Raw genomic sequence first — 19,911 nt, 5'->3', positions numbered from 1 at the left:
ATAAGACAATAACACAAGTATTTTGCAGCACGGTTGCTGAGTGCCAGGATTCATACTGTTACTTCAGTTATCTAAAATCGTTCACTAGTTTAGCTATTTAGGATGGTCACAATAGGTCATTTCACCAACAAGCCATTGCTGCCTTTAAAGCACTGAAGAGAGAGAGGAAAGGTTCTCCTGAACAAGGTCCTTTGGATGGGTTACCCATTGCCAACCTGTTTACCAGTGTGTCACTTGACAATCAGAGCAATATCTCTTTGCAGAGGCTGGACTAAGATCAGTTAAACTAGTAGCTCTGAATGGAAAGGCACATGTTTTAGTAGTTCCAGACAGTTGCACGAGGCCGGCCAGTGACTAGCGGTCTCTTTTGGTGGAAAAGCACATGTTTCTGCAGAGCCAGCAGCAGGGGAGCTCACTTGAGAGGAATGTTAATGAAGTGATTTCAATGGGTATTCTACTGTAGGTGAATGCCAAGAAATAGTCAGTGTTGGACAACAGCAAGGCCCTGCAGCAAGATCCCCTGCTCTCCAGACAAACCCAGGTAGGTTGAGTTGTATACTTATTTGCAGGCAGTCCAACGATACTGTATTGCAGGGATCATCAACTAGATTCAGCAGTTTTTTCTTGAGCGGATGGTTAGGAGGTTAGAACATAACTACAAATAATTTGTAGACTGCAAAAAGACTGCCCAAACAGATTATGTTTGACTAAAACAATCATTTCAAACCTTGCTTGCATTTGTATATGATCACGTCCTGTCTCTCTATTATGCGTGAGAATACTTGGGAACAGATTTCTTGAATTAAAGTAACTTAAAGCTGATGAACTGTTTTCTTTTTTACAGTCTCATGTCCAACAATGAAAATTCACTACAAAAAAAAAGAAAATGTTTTTGCTCAGAAAACTTTGGCGGCCCAAAAAAAAGCACCAGCGGGCCAAATTCGGCCCACGGCCCGCCAGTTGGGGAACCATGCTTTATTAAGTATCTGAGGGCCTATGCAGTTATTTAGCCTTGATTAATCCCAAATGTATTTTGAACTGTTTTGCTTTATTGTCATACTTTTATACCTGTGGTTGGTTCCACTTGTATGCACCTACATGATTATAAGTGTGTCTGGATATTGTGTCAGATAAATGACTAAAATGTAAATGTAATTGCACTACAGTAAATGATTGCAATCTACCAGTTGAAAGAGCACCGAATGCAGTTAGGTTGTTTATCACTTGTAGATTTTCCATCATTTGCTTTAGCAACAAAAACAACAAAAAGACTAAAAACGTGAGTAGGCTATGGGATTGTTACAAAAGAGTAGTGTGCTATTGAAGTGTAGCCGACATGTATTACTTACATTTTTCAGGTACTTTATTCATTTTTGCTACCTACTGTAACTGTTTCACGTTTTCAGCTGATCTACTTTGTTGCATGAAGTTGAGTGAAGCAGAGTTCATGCAATATATTTGTGTCACGCCCTGACCGTAGAGAGCTTTTTAATGTCTCTATTTGGTTTGGTCAGGGTGTGATTTGGGGTGGGCATTCTATGTTTCGTTTTCTATGATTTGGTGTTTCTATGTTTTGGCCGGGTATGGTTCTCAATCAGGGACAGCTGTCTATCGTTGTCTCTGATTGGGAACCATACTTAGGTAGTCCTTTTTCTCTCCTTTCTTGGTGGGAAGTTTACTTTGTTTAGGGCACATAGCCTTTAGCTTCATGGTTTGTTTTTGTAGTGATCGTTGTTTTTGTTCGCCGTCTTTTTTCCAAATAAAGAGAAAATGTACGCTTACCACGCTGCACCTTGGGCCTCTCCTTTCAACAGCCGTGACAATTTGACCATTGAAGTACTGTAACTTTGTACCAAGGAGATGAAATCGCCAATTTGTGACTAATTAATTAAAGGCAGGGTTAGATCAAATATTTTTAGTAGACATTGCACTCAAGAGAATGATGAATGGTGGAGATTTAACCTACATTTGACCCCATTATCCTACACATGAATCTCGCTAACACATTAGGGAAGAAATCCGCAATTGGCGAAACAGCACCACTGGCACCCCACCTGTTCTTGTTTTGAGGAAATAAGCATCCAGCATCTTACATACTCTGCTGTTCTCTCATGTATGCAAAGATGTCCGAGGGGGGAAAAACAGTTTGTTGTTTTAAGTAACGTCTTTGTTGTTGTAATATCGCAAACAGATGTGACAGTTTCACTGCTGGATTCAAGCTTTAAGTACACGATGCCTAACATGCTGACCAGACAGGACACGTCGCATGCGCGAGTGTCGCAAAATAAATGTAGAAATCCATGTTATTCAATTATTGCACCCACACTGCTCGCACGCGCCAACGAGCGTCTGCGTTGCCAAGGGCTAAAATAGAAATCATTCCTATTTCTGACGCAGATCGCGCTGAAAGTCCTGCCTCTCTCATCTCCTCATTGGTTTATAGAAGCAGGTACCCACGTGCCACTCCTCATTGGTTATACCCATGTGGGTGATTGAAAGATGAAATGTTTTGCCGGTCATTGTGGTAAAATTAAGTTAGATGCCAATCACCATATAAGTTCAAAGATGAAAAGGCCTGGAAGGAGGAGAGATGAGTAGAAACGATTCAGCTAGCTAATTAACGTTAGCTAGCAAATGCAAGCTAACTAGCTAAATTGCCATACATGTTTAATGCTTTTCGACCTGTCCCCAAATTAATGTCATTGGTTCAGAGTTTGTTTTGATATTTTAACCTGCGTGTCGTGATCGCGTTTGGTGTGGGAGGACAAAATAATTGTATGCACGATATCGCACGTGCGCAGCCGGTTTGGGTTCCATGTTAGTAAAGCCATCACAAACAACGACCACTGATCAACACGTGACCATTCAAACAGTGAACAGTATGACAAAAATCTTGACTCATGAAGTATGCAATCAGTAACCATAACGTGCATTGAAGAAACATGCAAACCCTACTGTCACAAGCTCTTATGAAGAATTATGACAGCCTCTGTCAAGTCCAAGTTGTTGTTATCTAAAGCAATATGTGGTTGACGCTACATGCTAATGTCTCCGTCTTGTCTAGATTGGTCCTGGTCCGGTGTAAAGGAGTAGAGCGATGGGCCGTCCCCAGAATGACAGCTTCTCTCTGGACCTTTCCCAGTCAGACGTCTGGGTCTGGCAGCCAGAACCCACGCCAACGGCGGGTGAGTGAATCGCATACAGCTGAAGTCGGAAGTTGACATACACCTTAGCCAAATACATTTAAACTCAGTTTTTCACAATTCCTGACATTTAATCCTAAAACAAATTCCCCGTTTTAGGTCAGTTATGATCACCACTTTATTTTAACAATGTGAAATGTCAGAATAATAGTAGAGTGATTTATTTCAGTTTTCATCACATTCCCAGTGGGTCAGAAGTTTACATACAATCAATTAGTAGCATTGCCTTTAAATTGCTAACTTGAGTCAAACGTTTTAGGTAGCCTTCCACAAGCTTCACACAATAAGTTGGGTGAATTTTGGCCCATTCCTCCTGACAGAGCTGGTGTAACTGAGTCAGGTTTGTAGGCCTCCTTGCTCACACACGCTTTTTCTGTTCTTCACACAAATGTTCTTTAGGATTGAGGTCAGGGCTTTGTGATTGCCACTCCAATACCTTGACTTTGTTGTCCTTAAGCAATTTCTCCACAACTTTGGAAGTATGCTTGGGGTCATTGTCCATTTGGAAGACCCATTTGCGACCAAGCGTAAACTTCCTGACTGATGTCTTGAGATCTTGCTTCAATATCCACATGATTTCCCTTCTTCATGATGTCATCTATTTTGTGAAGTGCACCAGTCACTCCTGCAGCAAAGCACCCCCACAACATGATGCTTCCACCCCCGTGCTTCACGGTTGGGATGGTGTTCTTCGGCTTGCAAGCCTACCCCATTTTCCTCCAAACATAACGATGGTCATTATGGCCAAACAGGTCTATTTTTGTTTCATCAGACCAGAGGGCATTTCTCCAAAAGTACGATCTTTGTCCTCACGTGCAGTTGCAAACCATAGTCTGGCTTTTTTATGGCGGTTTTGGAGCAGTGGCTTCTTCCTTGCTGAGCGGCCTTTTGGGTTATGTTGATATAGGACTCATTTTACTGTGGATATAGATACTTTTGTAAATGTGTCGTCCAGCATCTTCACAAGGTCCTTTGCTGTTGTCCTGTGATTGATTTGCACTTTTCGCACCAAAGTACGTTCATCTCTAGGAGACAGAACGCGTCTCCTTCCTGAGCGGTATGGAGCCTGCGTGGTCCCATGGTGTTTACACTTGCATACTAATTGTTTGTACAGATGAACGTAGTAACTTCAGGCGTTTGGAAATTGCTCCCAAGGATGAACCAGACTTGTGGAAGTCTACAATTTTTTTCTGAGGTCTTGGCTGATTTCTTTTGGCACTGAGTTTGAAGGTATGCCTTGAAATACATCCACAAGTACACCTACGATTGACTCAAATGATGTCAAGTAGCCTATCAGAAGCTTCTAAAGCCAAGACATCATGTTCTGGAATTTTCCAAGCTGTTTAAAGGCACAGTCAACTTAGTGTATGTAAACTTCTGACCCACTGGAATTGTGATACATTGAATTATAAGTGAATAATCTGTCTGTAAACAATTGTTGGAAAAAATGACTTGTGTCATGCACAAAGTAGATGTCCTAATCCACTTGCCAAAACTAGTTTGTTAACAAGAAATTTGTGGAGTGGTTGAAAAATGAGTTTTAATGACTCCAACTTAAGTGTAATGTAAACTTCCTACTTCAACTGTAAATCAAGTGCTATATATTGCATGTGAAAATGGCCTAGAATGCACCTTGGAGCATTGCTCCATTGTTTGTGTTGGTCAATTAATTATTCTTGGATAAACTGAATTTAAATTGCTGACTTACAGTATAGTATTATATGTAGAGTGTGTAATGAATACCTGATCCAATGTATGTGGAAGTTAAATCCCTCTATACCATAAATTGCTCACCATAAAAGATGAATGACAAGGAAATTTATAAGAGTGGTTTCCATTAGCCCTGAAGACAATGTCTGAATTTGCAGTGCAATCAATAATTGAAAAACTAAGAGTTACAGCTATTTTAATATGAGCACAGTCTGGCAGCGCACTCACCACCTCAGCTTTGGAAGTCACCTGAGAAGAATCGAAGATACATCACACAACTTGTATTTCTCATTTGAACTATCTGGAAAATAGAGGACTGGTAATATGGATTAGTGTTTGGGCAGCTTACAGTCAGGTATCTACAGTGTATTAAAGCCATTGTTCATGCCTATTGTTCAATTGTGTACGTTTCTGGAAAACAGATGGAAGAGGACTGGTGTGGAAGAGGAAATTCGATTTTTAATTTGACATGACCTGGACATGTCCTTGATATGATTGGTCTTTCTCAGAGTCTACTATCTGTGGTGATAAGCAGAAGTACCAGACTCATTTGAAGGGCATGTGAAACACCCCGCCCATCCTTGGTCTGTATAAAATGTCTGTGGAGAACAAATAGCGAGTCAAATTGGTTTTCCCTTGCATGCATGCTCGTAATAAAGCTTTTTATATTGAGATCGGACTGCCTTTTTCCACCACACTGGTTACAGTCTACAACTTCTGTATGGTTACTTTGCTATACGTTGCAAAGGGCTTGGCCCTGGCCATTAGGAGCGCTTGTCCAGAGGTGCTTGGTCTAATCTGGGTCCATTTCCCCAGGGACATTTTGGATAAACTGTAGACATTTGATCATCCCTTCCTCCATGTCAGTCTACCAGCTTTGCTCTCTTCCTTTATCTCACTCACTCTTTCTCTCCCTAACTCTTTTTCCCCACCTGTCTTCTCACACAGCCGCCCAGGTCTTCATTTGGCTGGCGCTTCTGTTGGCCTTTGGCCTGCAGTTCTACCTAGCTGTGTTCTGCCTGCTGAAGTGCTGGAGTTTTGACACAAGGCTAAAGCAGGCTCTTAAAAACCTGCCGTCTACGGGGAAGCTCCTCACAACAGGTAGGTCTATTCCAGGGATGTTGCCTTGACAGTGCAGTGATCAATGAACTGACCAAGGCAAGTATGTAGTTTGACAAAAACGTTTGTTTTGGTTTTATCAAATCCACTGAACACTTTCGATCCCACTATATTCTGAAATCAAAAGTTAAGCAGGTTGAAATGCAACCTTTCAATCGACTAAACAGGAGGCAATGTTAATAACACCTGTATTCCATATGTTTCAGTCCCTTCCTCCATCATTCAACTTCCAGAGGACTTGAAGAGTCTGAAACCACCGGCTTACTGTCGTTATGACGTAGAAGTGGCTGAATCCTCCCTGCCTAGACCCTGCTGCTATGACGATGAGGAGGCCGGGCCCTGCACTAACTCTCCCTATACACCTTTTGCCTGGGATCTTGTGCAATGCTGAGGAGGACCCTGTAACACTTCACTGTAAATACTGACACTTAAATATAGTGAGCATGGAATGCTGATCCATAAAACGGTTGAGTAAGTTAGTTCTTAAACTTTATTTTTCAATAAAATTAGATGTTTTAAATTGAACCTATCATATTTATAATAAATGATAAAAACTCACCCCACACAGCCATGAATACAGCAAAGAAAACTGTTGCTCCGTTGTCAAAAAGATGGGTGACCTAAAGCCAAGAAACACATCACAACACAGCAATTGCTTAGAGAAATGATTTCTGAAAACATGAATTCAGTGCAAACACAAAGTAGTCACATTTGTATAGAAAGATCACAAAGTCCCGTGTAAACTCAGTTGGTAGAGCGAGACGCTTGAAACGCCAGGGTTGTGGGTTCGATTCCCATGAGGGACCAGTATGAAAATGTATTAATTCACTACTACAAGTTGCTCTGGATAAGAGTGTCTGCTAAATGACAAAAATGTGAAGTAAAAAGGTTACCTTGCTAAATGTGTTATACTTATGTTACTGTGGCATAGCTCTGGAGTAAATGTTTGTCAAAAAATGCAATATTGTTTTAAAAAGTATATGACAAAAATCACTGTTCCTGGAGTGCTGCAGTGTACGCAGGCTTTTGTTTCAACCCAGCTCTAACACAAAATAATTGTGGTCTAAATTCATGACCATCGTTAGTTAATCATTTGAATCACCCAGTGGCTCTCCAGGATCGGAATTAGCCACAACTGCCCAGATGTTTGTCAGCAGTGCTCAGTCTGGGGCAAACGTTTAACATGGTAGTACGGAAGTCACCTTGGCATAGATGCAGCTGTCTGAGAGTCTCAGGTAGGGGCAGTACTCGTCACATATGGGGCACATGATGATGTCAGTGGCCTGGCAGATTTCTTTACTGGAGAATCACAGACAACCTTTAGCCTGGTTCCATACACTCATCAATTCTTAGTGCATTTATTAGCCTGTGTCAGTGTTGCCACACGACTAAGACATTGATAGCATTGGTAATAGACTTCTATCAGACTAAGGCCAAATTTACACCAGTGTAAAGCATGCACTGTTTGGTATTTTTTCTAGTTGAAGAACACAAGACCAAACATAGTATTTTATACATATTTTTATCCTTCACTAAGGTAAAACAATGAGGTAAAAACCTAATTAAAGAAGACCAATGAGTATTAGGTGAGCTCACATTACCTGACCTGGCAGTGGTCTAGGGTGAACCAGCCGTAGAGGAAGACCATGAGCCCAACCAGCGCCGCAGGGAACAGCATTCCAGTGTACCAACCCAGCCAGGCAAAATAGAGACCAATTTTCTCCCCGAAGTACCGCCTGACAACACCGCCAGGAGACAAACATGCCATTATGTACCACCACTGCAATGATGTGGCTTCAAACGTTTTTAATGATCTAGTAAATTCACTCCATTGATTCATTCATGTGGCTTTAATACATGTGGCTGGTGAAGTTGTATTGCTTGCAGGATCTAGGGACAACCTGCAAGGTGCAGATAATACATTGTATTAGACCCGTGATGTCCTTCTAGAGCAGGAGTGTTAACACAGTGTTGTACCTTATGAGGTCCAGTGGCTGGTACTTGTACCACACACCCCACCAGGCCCAGCATTCATACAGCAAGTGTCTGTGGTTCTCTGCCCCATGCGTCCGGATGGAGTTCTTACTTCTGTAGCTCCCCTGTTAACACACACACACACACACACACACACACACACACACACACACACACACACACACACACACACACACACACACACACACACACACACACACACACACACACACACACACACACACACACACACACACACACACACACACACACACACACAAGTAATGTACCATCATAACTACAGATGTGGGATCTTAATTTGATCACTTTTTTTGTTGCTGACAGGAAATGCAAACTTGTAGTGTATTTGAGTTTTAAAAATGCTTCTAAAGTTGGTAATTTCCACTTTGAAATATCAGACTTGATTTGTCCCAATGAAAAATGTATCAACCCTTACAAAAATGTCCATTAAATAAATCAAATAATAATTCACATTTCCCGTTGCTGCAGGATTATTTTCCTGCTGTAGTGAACTGACTCAAATGAAGACCCTACACGTGATATTTCTCTTCCAAGCCAATGTGTGAAGTGTCAGTGCATTACCTCATGAAGGGGAAAAGCTGCTTCGTATGAACTATTGCTCAAAAGACGATTCAGCCCTGGAGCATGAACAAGAACATGAAGACACCGTCAATAACTCTACACACCAGAGACATGCTGTATCTCAAACGTGGAACACATCTAGCAGTGGACTTGTACTACTTGGAGAGGTGCCAGGTAGCCTACCGGTTAGGAGCGTAGGGCCAGTAACTGAAAGGTCGCTGATTCGAATCTCTGAGCCGACTAGGTGAAAAATCTGTCAATGTACCCTTGAGCAAGGCACTTAACCCTAATTTCTCCTGTAAATCACCCTGGATAAGAGCGTCTGCTAAATGATTACAGTGTAAATGTATTATCCACAGGCCATTTGTAACTGTTAGACGACGATGACAATCTCACCCATTTTGTCTTTGCCCTCCTCATATTTGACCCGTTGCAAGATATGATGGACGATGCGACTCCTGGTGGCGTTGTTGAAGAACGTGTCTTTGTTGTGAATGGTGAAACTGTAACATAATATAGATACAGAAAAGGATCCTAGATCATATTTCTTCTAGACCGTTCCAGTCCGTTGGATTGATTGAGCTTTTGAAAAGCACACCATTTTGGCCTGATGTCATCTCAGTGCATTCTATATCATTTTGCCTCGACGGGCGCTTGTGAGCCCCCCCAAAAAGGCCCCTAAAATTGGACCACACCCACAAGGAAATTTTGTTCATTTCTTTACATCGCAAGAATGTGGTACCCAAAACTAAGAATTGTCATTTAAAGATGGAAGACATCGATTCATTTTCACCTTTAAGTTAGTAAGGAAAAAACATATACCAGACTGGTGGTGGACACACACACACTCACACTCACACTCACACACACACACACACACACACACACACTCACTGATGTATTCTGGAGCGACTGAAGGGAGCGGTAAAGCTCTCGTTCTCCTCCAGGTCAGGGAGGGTGTTGTTGTCAAACTTCATGGGTTTGCGAGGCAGCCATCCTCGAAATCTGTTGATTCTCTTCTCCATCCTGGATGGTGACAGAAAACCCCAAACCACATCACACACAGCCAGAGACCATTAACATTAGGGTTGTGCCCCAAAATTCAAATCAATAAATCAATTCGCACTCACCTACTCATGAACTTGTACCGTCGATGCATGTAGTAGATTTTCCTCCTGAAAACTCCCACAACATTATCAACTATTAAAAATCTCAGTGCATTAATGCATTGCAGTGGCCTGGGGCGGTCTAGCAGTCTAGGTCACTTAAGCCTCTGGAACACATGTACCGGTGCTCACATGTGTTAGAATGGTGAGAGTGCTCTAGAGGGGTCAGATTCTATCTAACAAACATGAAGAAATACAGAAAATAAAAGTGCATTGCAAATCATTGTAGATTCATAGTATGAGAGCGAGAGAGAGCGAGAGAGAGCGAGACAGAGAGAGTCAGTGAGAGAGAGTGAGAGAGCGAGACAGAGAGAGTCAGTGAGAGAGAGAGAGAGTGAGAGAGCGAGACAGAGCGAGAGTGGGAGAGAGAGAGACAGGCAGTGTCTGTCGATGTGATTTATGTGTGTGAGTGTCCGGAACTACAGAGGCTGTGTGTTCGTCTCCCCACCTGAACGGCATCCGAATGTTCATAAGCTCTGCGTAGCGACACAGCACCTCCCAGGGAGCATGCACCTTCAGGAAGATCACATCACTGTTGCACACAGACAACTGTTTGAGGGGAAAAGACCCAGCATTAGAAGTATTACGTCCTGTTGATAATATTTCTTAGAACAGTTTCTTAGCACGTGAAAAAAATGTGAATAATATAAAATCTAATGTTTTAAATGAAAATGTTTCTATTCTAAATCATGTTGCCACACATGTATCGAGCTTCAGTAGATTTGACTTTATTTGGATCTCTTTTAGTCCTCATTTGGACTAATCTTCAAGAGTAGAAGTTTATGGACTTCATACCTGGACGTAAAGAGGAAAGGGACAGTTGAAATATTGATTTTCTTTTCTCTCTCATCATTTCCTGTGACATCAATTTCCTGTGACTGATCTCAGAACAGTTCACAGGCCTTCACTGTCATGGCTGTGGAATAGTTTTTACTAGGATCTTTAAAAGATACCAAACTATGTGAGTTTGATTTCTTCAAAATCCCAGTAGCACAGTTATATAGTCAGTACTGCATTCTCTGATAATTTCAAGCAGAATTCTGCCTTGCATCTTGTTGTCATCCTAAGCAGTCTGACAGCAAATGATGCTGTTAAAAGAGAGAAGAAGCATAGTCTCTTTGAATGCTCCACGTGATGACCTTGATGTTACTGCGTCAGCGCACTAGGCATCAGCCACTCACACACATGCAAAAGCGCACGCACACACACACACACTCTCAGCACAATTGCTTCCCTGCTCCTTCTAAACAGGATTGAGGATGAAACTTGCCATCAGCACATTTGTATTGGTTTATGAGTGACAGGCAGAGCTTCAGTGACTATTGTAATACTGTCATACTATAATATACTGTTACTGTAATAGTATGTTACTGTAATACTACGTAGTACTCGCCTCCTTCTCCATCTGCAAGCCCTCGGCCCGGATGTTGCGCTCAAATATTTCCCTCTTCTCCGACTGCGGACCGGACTTCCTGTAAACCAGGATGTAGTCGATGTGGCACTTGCCATCGCTGAAGCACAAGCCACTGGACCTACTTCTCCCTACCTGGGGAGAGAAACAGAGGGAGGGAGTAACCACTATAAGGTTGTTTGACCCAAAGTGACTTTAATATATTTTACCATTAGCACTGCTTAACATTTACAGAGGCGGTTGAGCTAAAGTGCTTTGTTCATAAGCACAAGATCTAAATATGCCCTTCCAAGGGTTATATATCACACTACCGTAGTAAGAAACCAATGAGCTCACCCTAAGAAGACTAAACGTCTTTACAGTTCCCCCAAGGAGGATAAGAATAACACTGACAGCAGCCAGCTTCAACCCACATCGACCATACGTGCTTTACGGACACACCTGTAATTGACCTCTCACCTCTGGTGCCGGGTCAGTCCTGGTGTTGTCGTCCAGGATGCTACTGGTCCCGGGGTCGAGCAGGGTCGAGTCGCCATCTTTGGACGGAGTGCTCAGTCCCTCCAAACTCTCCATTAACAACTTCACATCCTTCAAAACTGGACAGAACATCAGCAGAAAACTCAGCGTAATTCGTCAAACCCTCAATATGTTTCTGATTCTGTAGACACCTAGATTACTTCCTAATTTACTTAATCTAACAAAAAAATTAACAGACAAAAATCTTTAAAAAATGTTTTTAAAAATGAAGTGCATGACTACCACTCAGATTTCAACTTCACAAAAGTGTTTTTTGTCTCATAAAATTTGCTCTTTAAAAATATGCTGGGGCCTCCCGGGTGGCACAGTGGTCTAGGGCACTGCATCGCAGCGCTAGCTGTGCCACCAGAGACTCTGGGGTCGCGCCCAGACTCTGTCGCAGCCCGGCCGCGACCGGGAGGTCCATGGGGCGACGCACAATTGGCCTAGTGTCATCCGGGTTAGGGAGGGTTTGGCCGGCAGGGATATCCTTGTCTCATCGCGCACCAGCGACTCCTGTGGCGGGCCGGGCGCAGTGCGCTCTAACCAAGGTAGCCAGGTGCACTGTGTTTCCTCCAACACATTGGTACGGCTGGCTTCAGGGTTGGAGGCGCGCTGTGTTAAGAAGCAATGCGGCTTGGTTGGGTTGTGTTTCGGGGGACGCATGGCTTTCGAACTTCATCTCTCCCGAGCCCATATGGGAGTTGTAGCGATGAGACAAGATAGTAACTATTAACAATTGGTGAGAAAAAATAAATAAATAAATAAATAAAAAAAGATGCTGCACAACAGTTACATTATGGTAATGTTATTTGGTTGAGGTACCCCTTGAAGGAGGTGCCAAATGGCTTACCGGGGGGTGGCACGTTGTCCTGTGTGCTGGGGGAATCAGGAGCCCCAGCCAAGGACTCCTCCATTCTGACTGGCGACCTGTTGGGGGGGAAGGAGAAATCCGCAGCCTCAACCCCAGGGGCCGGGGCCCGCAGAACTCTGCGTCTGTGGGGGCTCTGCCATTGGAGCTCAGCCCCATGTAGAGAGAAACTCACACCTGGAGTTGAGAAACAGAGAGAGAGAGAGAGAGAGAGAGAGAGAGAGCGAAAGAGAGAAAAATAGAGAGAGATGAGAGGGAGAGAGTTCATCATATAATCAACCATCAGTAAAGACTGAGGCCCCACATTTAGTGGAAAACAGATGACAGAAGAGAGGGTGAGGGGTATTATCAAAGCTCAGTAAATAAAGTAAAATAAAACCCACAGTTAAATAAAAGGTTCAATAAAATAAAAATACAAATAAAATAATCTAACCGTAAGGGAGCTGGAACATTTACATTGTAACTTTTGAGACCTTATCAAACCTTCAGGAGACATCTTCTGTTGGTTAGGAAATGGGAGATAGGTGAATTCAGAGCCCTATGTAGTAGGGCTGGGAAATGCCAGGGAGTTCACAATATTATCATCTCCATACTTAGGTGCCGATATGATAATGTATGGCAAATCTCACGATTCGATATGTATGGTGATTCTATATGTATGGTGATTCTATAAGCAGTGTGATTCTATATGCAGTGTGATTCTATATGTATGGTGATTCTATATGCAGTGTGATTCTATATGGATGGTGATTCTTTATGCATTGTGATTCTACATGTATGGTGATTCTATATGCAGTGTGATTCGATATGTATGGTGATTCTTTATGCAGTGTGATTCTATATGTATGGTGATTCTATATGCATTGTGATTCTATATGTATGGTGATTCTATATGCAGTGTGATTCTATATGCAGTGTGATTCTATATGCAGTGTGATTGTATATGTATGGTGATTCTATATGCATTGTGATTCTATATGTATTGCGATGCAATACTGTGATTTTGTTGCGATGCGATACTGTGATTGTATTGCGATTCGATACTGTGATATTATTGTGATTCGATACTGTGATATGATATTATTGTGATTCGATACTGTGATATTGTGATTCGATACTGTGATATTATTGTGATTCGATACTGTGATATGATATTATTGTGATTCGATACTGTGATATTGTGATTCGATACTGTGATATTATTGTGATTCGATACTGTGATATGATATTATTGTGATTCGATACTGTGATATTATTGTGATTCGATACTGTGATATGATATTATTGTGATTCGATACTGTGATATTGTGATTCGATACTGTGATATTATTGTGATTCGATACTGTGATATGATATTATTGTGATTCGATACTGTGATATTATTGTGATTCGATACTGTGATATGATATTATTGTGATTCGATGCTGTGATATTATTGTGATTCGATACTGTGATATGATATTATTGTGATTCGATACTGTGATATTATTGTGATTCGATACTGTGATATGATATTATTGTGATTTGATACTGTGATATTATTGTGATTCGATACTGTGATATGATATTATTGTGATTCGATACTGTGATATTATTGTGATTCGATACTGTGATATTATTGTGATTCGATACTGTGATATTATTGTGATTCGATACTGTGATATTATTGTGATTCGATACTGTGATATTATTGTGATTCGATACTGTGATATTATTGTGATTCGATACTGTGATATTATTGTGATTCGATACTGTGATATTATTGTGATTCGATACTGTGATATTATTGTGATTCGATACTGTGATATTATTGTGATTCGATACTGTGATATTATTGTGATTTGATGTTTCAAACATATTGCTCACCATATGTCTGCTGCAGCGGGACGATGGAGAGCCATGAGAAAATGAGTGTTGATCAGTCAGGGAAATAAAAGTGCTGAAACCATGTTGGCTTAATATTTAAAAAGAAGATGGAGAACAAGATATAGGAGGTAAATACCAGCGTTTTGGCGCAGGTAGGCCCACAGCCGATAGCGCTAGCTAACGCTACCAATAGTAGCAAAAAATAAAAAATAAAATACTTTGTGTCAAATATATATAATATATAATATTGTCCCAAAATAATACACCCCCATCACTATTATACAGACATGCAAATCATTAGTAAACTTTACAGTGGCCCCAAAGAAGATGTATAGATATATCTATCTCTATACAGTCGGGCCTGAAATAATTGACACCCTTTAATGAAGATGAGCAAAAAAGCCTGTATAAAATAAATAATACAAACACTGAGCTATATTGTTTGCACATTGTTGACACTAATGCAATTGATCAGAGAAATAAATTGCGTGCCCTGAAGTGATCCTGTGCACCCGCTGAGAGGAGCCATTATCTAACATGGCCTAGTGAGTAGGCTAACAACAACCCCTCTGAAGAGGTCTGTGACCCACTCGTCCATCTGACGAGGCTCTGGGGAAGGTCGTCGCTGGTCTGAATGCTGAATTTCCCTTTGTGACAGCTCCGCGACTCAGCAAAATATTTCTGCTGAGCCCCAGACATACAGAGAAGGAGTGGGAGGGAGAACGCTCCCTTCCCGCAGTGGCTGAGGTATTGAAATAACAGCAGGTAATAAAACCACCACGAACTCTTTCTTCCTGGATGAAATCGATGGTCGGGTTCCCTCCGTGACTTCAGTTGTAATAAACGTTTCACTCAGCCATCAGCTGCTAGGGGGTATTTTATAGCGCGAGTAGAGGTTACTGCAGCCCCAGAGGAGATGTGAGTGATAAAAGCCAGGGCACTATAGAAATCGAATGATTCCATCCATAATAACATTAATATTTGAAAGAGTTGTCTAACGCAGCTCTGCCGGTCTGAATTGACACATCAAAGCATATCATTTGCACACTTTAAAATTCCATCTGTGCCCATCAAAATCCAAATGACCTGCTACTTCCAAACACAAGGTCTGTATCGTGCTGTTACCACAACTACCACAGTACCCTCTAAATTCAAGATTAAGCACAATTCACAACATTGAGAAAAACACTTTACCTTTAAGATATACTTTACATGATTTATATTAACTAGTCAGTAGATTAGACCCTGGAAAATTATAAATATTGAACAAGATGATTGGCCCATTAATAGACCATTAGGTTGATCTAGGTTGGATGATAAGATATGATATCAGCATAGAAGCCTAGGTGTCCATAGAGAAACATAAAGCCAATCAATAATTAACAGTGGCTCTGTTGCCTCTGAGTGACCACTAGGTTGCAGCACACACGCATTATAGCCATTTAGTAGATGTTCTTATCCAGATCAACAGTAGTGAGTGTATACATTTTCCCATACTGGTCCCCCATGGGAATCAAACCCACAACCCTGGTGTTGCAAGCACCAAGCTCTACCAACTGAGACTCACACACACAAACTGATTTACACCGAGTCAGACAGTCACAGTGCAGAGTAAATGAGCATATCGGCCAAAATCCTGACCCAAGGTACACACACAAAATGGCAATTGTCATGTGGTAATCCATGCCATAAGCGTGGAGGCCAAGCCATTGCTAACATGTTGCTATGCTAGCTATCTCAGGAGGATGTTCAGGCTAAGCTAGTTGGTTTAAGTAGTTTCCTCACACAAAACCATTGTACAGTCACAAACACATAGTACTATTCAGTGTATTATCAGAAAGTGTATTATCAGAAACCTCTGATTGATAATGAGAAGTACATTACATTCAGGTGTGCTGCATCACATCACCAGCTAATTGCAGGACAAATAGACTGGCTCATGGGAAAAGTCTAAATGGGATCCTTGGGATTTCCCAACTCTGACGACACCCCATTGAAGTTGAAATTTAAAACGGTTACTGGTTAGAGTAAGGGCAGGGAAGTTCCAAGGATCCCAGATAGCACCAACAGTGGCTCATGGCCTCTGCACATGAACAGTAAGCAGTCTTACTTGACAGGTTATTAAGTTAGTGATTGAGTCTACCACATGGAGGGAAAAATAGGCTCTATTCCTCCAGGAATGGGGGCCATTACCAAGATGCAATGAAGTTAGCAGACAGCAAAACAAAGTTACATTCAGTGGATGTAATGAAATTACACTCAGGAAATGTAACATGGGACTACAGTGATTCTTAGGTGACTTTATTTGCTAATCTGTGAGTAAAGCTGCACCATTTAGCTACAGTGGCGACAAACATGGTATATTTTTGGTTTTATTGCGTGAGACAGCTCCAAAATGGAGGTGTTTCAGCCCAGCTCAGTGCTTTCTGTGGTGGTGGGGCGAGCCAGCAGAAAATAGGAGCATTGCGCCGAGATTGGCTCAGTGTTCTGTCACTCATTGGGACACTATGTCATCGCCAAGTTTAAGTCCTTAGTAAGAGTAGACATCCAAAATTTCAGTCCTTTGGGTCCTGCCATAGAGTTATATTACAAGTCTCAAGATCATTGGCCACAGATAAAATGACGTCAAATCACGTTATATGTACAGTAGCTTTGATTGGACTGATCATGTCAGCATCTTACTTTCAAAGTCTTAGCTAGCAAGTCTTCACCATGAATGAAGTAAATCTACTGGCAAATCATTTTTAATCCCTGTCATATATGAAGAGAAATAATGAATAGAAATTATAGATAAAATGTATCGGTGCTCATCGGCCATTGGATATAAAGATTACACAACAAGTTGGAAATCACAAATTCATCAATGAGTGGTTTGTAAGAAATCAGTGTCTGACTGCAACATTGCAAAGCAACCCCTGTTTTCCCCCCAGTGTACCCACCATAAATCCAGAGAATGCAAGACTTTGATGACAAAATTTGCCCACAAAGGACCGCCGCTCCACCTTCACAAGGTGAGTCCAAAAATGTATTGTATGCTGCAGCATAAATAATGTAATATGCAAGGGAGATATGTATACTGTAGCTAAAAAAGTAATACTAAGTGTATGTTGTGTAGTAAGCTGTTAGTAGCCCATGTGCCTCATCTTAATATTTTGTTTAATTTTCACCAACGTGGTATTGTAAACACATCGTTTGTGGCAGGTGTGTGGCTATTTGCAAATTTGTTTTGTACAGTGCTACTAATAGTAGTGGTGGCGCTTGGCTTGCACGTGCAAATTCAGCACACACAACATTCTATAATAGAATTGTGTAAGTTGACTTGTCAAATTAAAAGCTTATTTAATGCATCAAATAGTGTTATATGACATGTATATTTTTGACACGCAAAGACCCAAACAGCATTCAGTGTGCCTACCCTAATAATTTTGTCTATTTTCACCTCTTAATTAACCTGTTGGATCTCTAGGGGCGCTATTTCATTTTTGGATAAAAAACGTTCCCGTTTTAAGCGCAATATTTTGTCACGAAAAGATGCTCGACTATGCATATTCTTGACAGTTTTTGAAAGAAAACACTCTGAAGTTTCAGAATCTGCAAAGATATTGTCTGTAAGTGCCCCAGAACTCATTCTACAGGCGAAACCAAGATGATGCGTCAAGCAGGAAATGAGCAGAATCTCTGAAGCTCTGTTTTCCATTGTCTCCTTATATGGCTGTGATTGCGCAAGGAATGAGCCTACACTTTCTGTCGTTTCCCCAAGGTGTTTGCAGCATTGTGACGTATTTGTAGGCATATCATTGTAAGACTGACCATAAGAGACTACATTTTCCAAGTGTCCGCCTGGTGTCCTGCGTGGAATTCGGTGCGCAAACGCCAGCTGCTTGTACTTTTCCATTTGATTGAGGGGAGAAACCATGCTTCCACGAACGATATATCATTGAAGAGATATGTGAAAAACACCTTGAGGATTGATTCTAAACAACGTTTGCCATGTTTTCAGTCGATATTATGGAGTTAATTTGGAAAAAAGTTCGCGTTTTGAGGACTGAATTTTCGTTTTTTTTTTTGGTAGCCAAATGTGATGTACAAAACGGAGCTATTTCTAATACACAAATAATATTTTTGGGAAAAACTGAGCATCTGCTATCTAACTGAGAGTCTCCTCATTGAAAACATCCGAAGTTCTTCAAAGGTAAATGATTTTATTTGAAGGCTTTTATGTTTTTGTTGAAATCTTGCGTGCTGGATGCTAACGCTAATGCTAACGCTAAATGCTATGCTAGCTAGCCACTTTTACACAAATTATTGTTTTCCTATGGTTGAGAAGCATATTTTGAAAATCTGAGATGACAGTGTTGTTTACAAAAGGCTAAGCTTGAGAGATGGCATCTTTATTTCATTTCATTTGCGATTTTCATGAATAGTTAACGTTGCGTTATGGTAATGAGCTTAGGTCTGTAAATAGAATCCCGGATCCGGGTTTGGTCGACGCAACAGGTTAATGTTATCTACTGTTCTAACTAGGTGGTGCACATGTAGCCTATAACCTGTTTTAGAGAAATATAATAATTGAATATTGTAAGAGCTTTCATTGTCTGTTTATGTGCCCCCTTTATTTTTCCTACGGTTCTGACTTGTTGTACAGGGAGTACACTAAGAACGGCCCATGTTCGGAATTCTGTCGCTGTACATTTCAAAAGTGCTGAACAAATAGTCATTGACTACGTCCGTCGTTGCTCGCTCATTAATCGAAATGATGGATTGCCTCTTATCCGCTTGTCGTCCTCTTATGCCATAGTTTGTACATCTCAATTGTCAGTAGAAACCACATTTTTTTAAGCAAGTCAGCCATATCAGCTATGTTTTTTTTAAAGGCAGTAAATGAGGCTGAATTAACTTTCTTCACTGCCAGACAAGGCTCCGCTGAAAGCCAAGTGTAGCAGTGGTAAGGTGTTGGGACAGCTTTATGTATGACAGCTTTATTGGGGCGGCAGGTAGCCTTGTGGTTAGAGCGTTGGGCCAGTAACTGAAAGGTTGCTAGTTAGAATTGCCGAGCTGACAAGGTAAAAATCTGTCATTCTGCTCCTGAACAAGGCAGTTAACCTACTGTTCCTAGGCCATCATTGTAAATAAGAATTTGTTCTTAACTGACTTGCCTAGTTAAATAAAGGTTAAATACAAAATACATGTAGGCCCTACCAGTTTGTGGTCACTGTTATAGTGCAATAAATGTATTGTTTAGTGTTGTGTTGTGGCTTTGCTGGCATGCATCCCACATTTTATTTTGTTTGCCCCACCAAGATTTACATGCTAAAATCGCCACTGTTTAGCTAACATTATTTAGCCTGGCTCACAATTCACAGCAAATACATTTTTTGGGGTCAATTACACATAGTTGGCAGATGTTATTGTGGGTGTAGCGAAATGCTTGTGTTCCTAGCTCCAACTGTGCAGTAATATCTAACTATTCAC

At 41.2% G+C, this 19,911-nt stretch overlaps 2 protein-coding genes across 6 annotated transcripts in view; one reads left to right on the top strand and one right to left on the bottom strand.

Annotated features, from left to right (window-relative positions):
• Positions 1–19,911, bottom strand: part of LOC110499954 (anoctamin-4) — a 48,038-nt gene that overhangs the window by 11,950 nt on the left and 16,177 nt on the right. For all 5 annotated transcript variants that reach the window (XR_016490162.1, XM_090213717.1, XM_090213718.1 and 2 more), the window contains 12 exons: positions 12,556–12,750; positions 11,646–11,782; positions 11,169–11,321; positions 10,224–10,324; positions 9,740–9,784; positions 9,504–9,635; positions 9,006–9,112; positions 8,610–8,665; positions 8,010–8,131; positions 7,634–7,768; positions 7,235–7,331; positions 6,592–6,652 (listed from right to left, as the gene is read on the bottom strand). Coding sequence is in view for 4 of the 5 variants with exons in the window: in XM_090213717.1 (XP_090069843.1) it covers positions 6,592–6,652; positions 7,235–7,331; positions 7,634–7,768; positions 8,010–8,131; positions 8,610–8,665; positions 9,006–9,112; positions 9,504–9,635; positions 9,740–9,784; positions 10,224–10,324; positions 11,169–11,321; positions 11,646–11,782; positions 12,556–12,750 (1,341 nt within the window). In the remaining variant the exon portion in view is untranslated. The remainder of the gene's footprint in view (positions 1–6,591; positions 6,653–7,234; positions 7,332–7,633; positions 7,769–8,009; positions 8,132–8,609; positions 8,666–9,005; positions 9,113–9,503; positions 9,636–9,739; positions 9,785–10,223; positions 10,325–11,168; positions 11,322–11,645; positions 11,783–12,555; positions 12,751–19,911) is intronic.
• LOC149972982 (uncharacterized) lies at positions 213–7,022 on the top strand. The gene is made up of 4 exons (XM_090213721.1): positions 213–541; positions 3,065–3,185; positions 5,862–6,014; positions 6,239–7,022. The coding sequence occupies exons 2-4, from the start codon at positions 3,098–3,100 to the stop codon at positions 6,421–6,423; spliced, it is 426 nt and encodes a 141-aa protein (XP_090069847.1). The 5' UTR covers positions 213–541; positions 3,065–3,097; the 3' UTR covers positions 6,424–7,022.

The sequence above is a fragment of the Oncorhynchus mykiss genome, chromosome 21 (assembly GCF_057628025.1).
Source record: "Oncorhynchus mykiss isolate SJ-2025 chromosome 21, ASM5762802v1, whole genome shotgun sequence".
Classification (NCBI taxonomy): domain Eukaryota; kingdom Metazoa; phylum Chordata; class Actinopteri; order Salmoniformes; family Salmonidae; genus Oncorhynchus; species Oncorhynchus mykiss.
The sequence above is the reverse complement of the archived record's forward strand: the minus strand, read 5'-3'. Positions and strand labels throughout refer to the sequence as shown.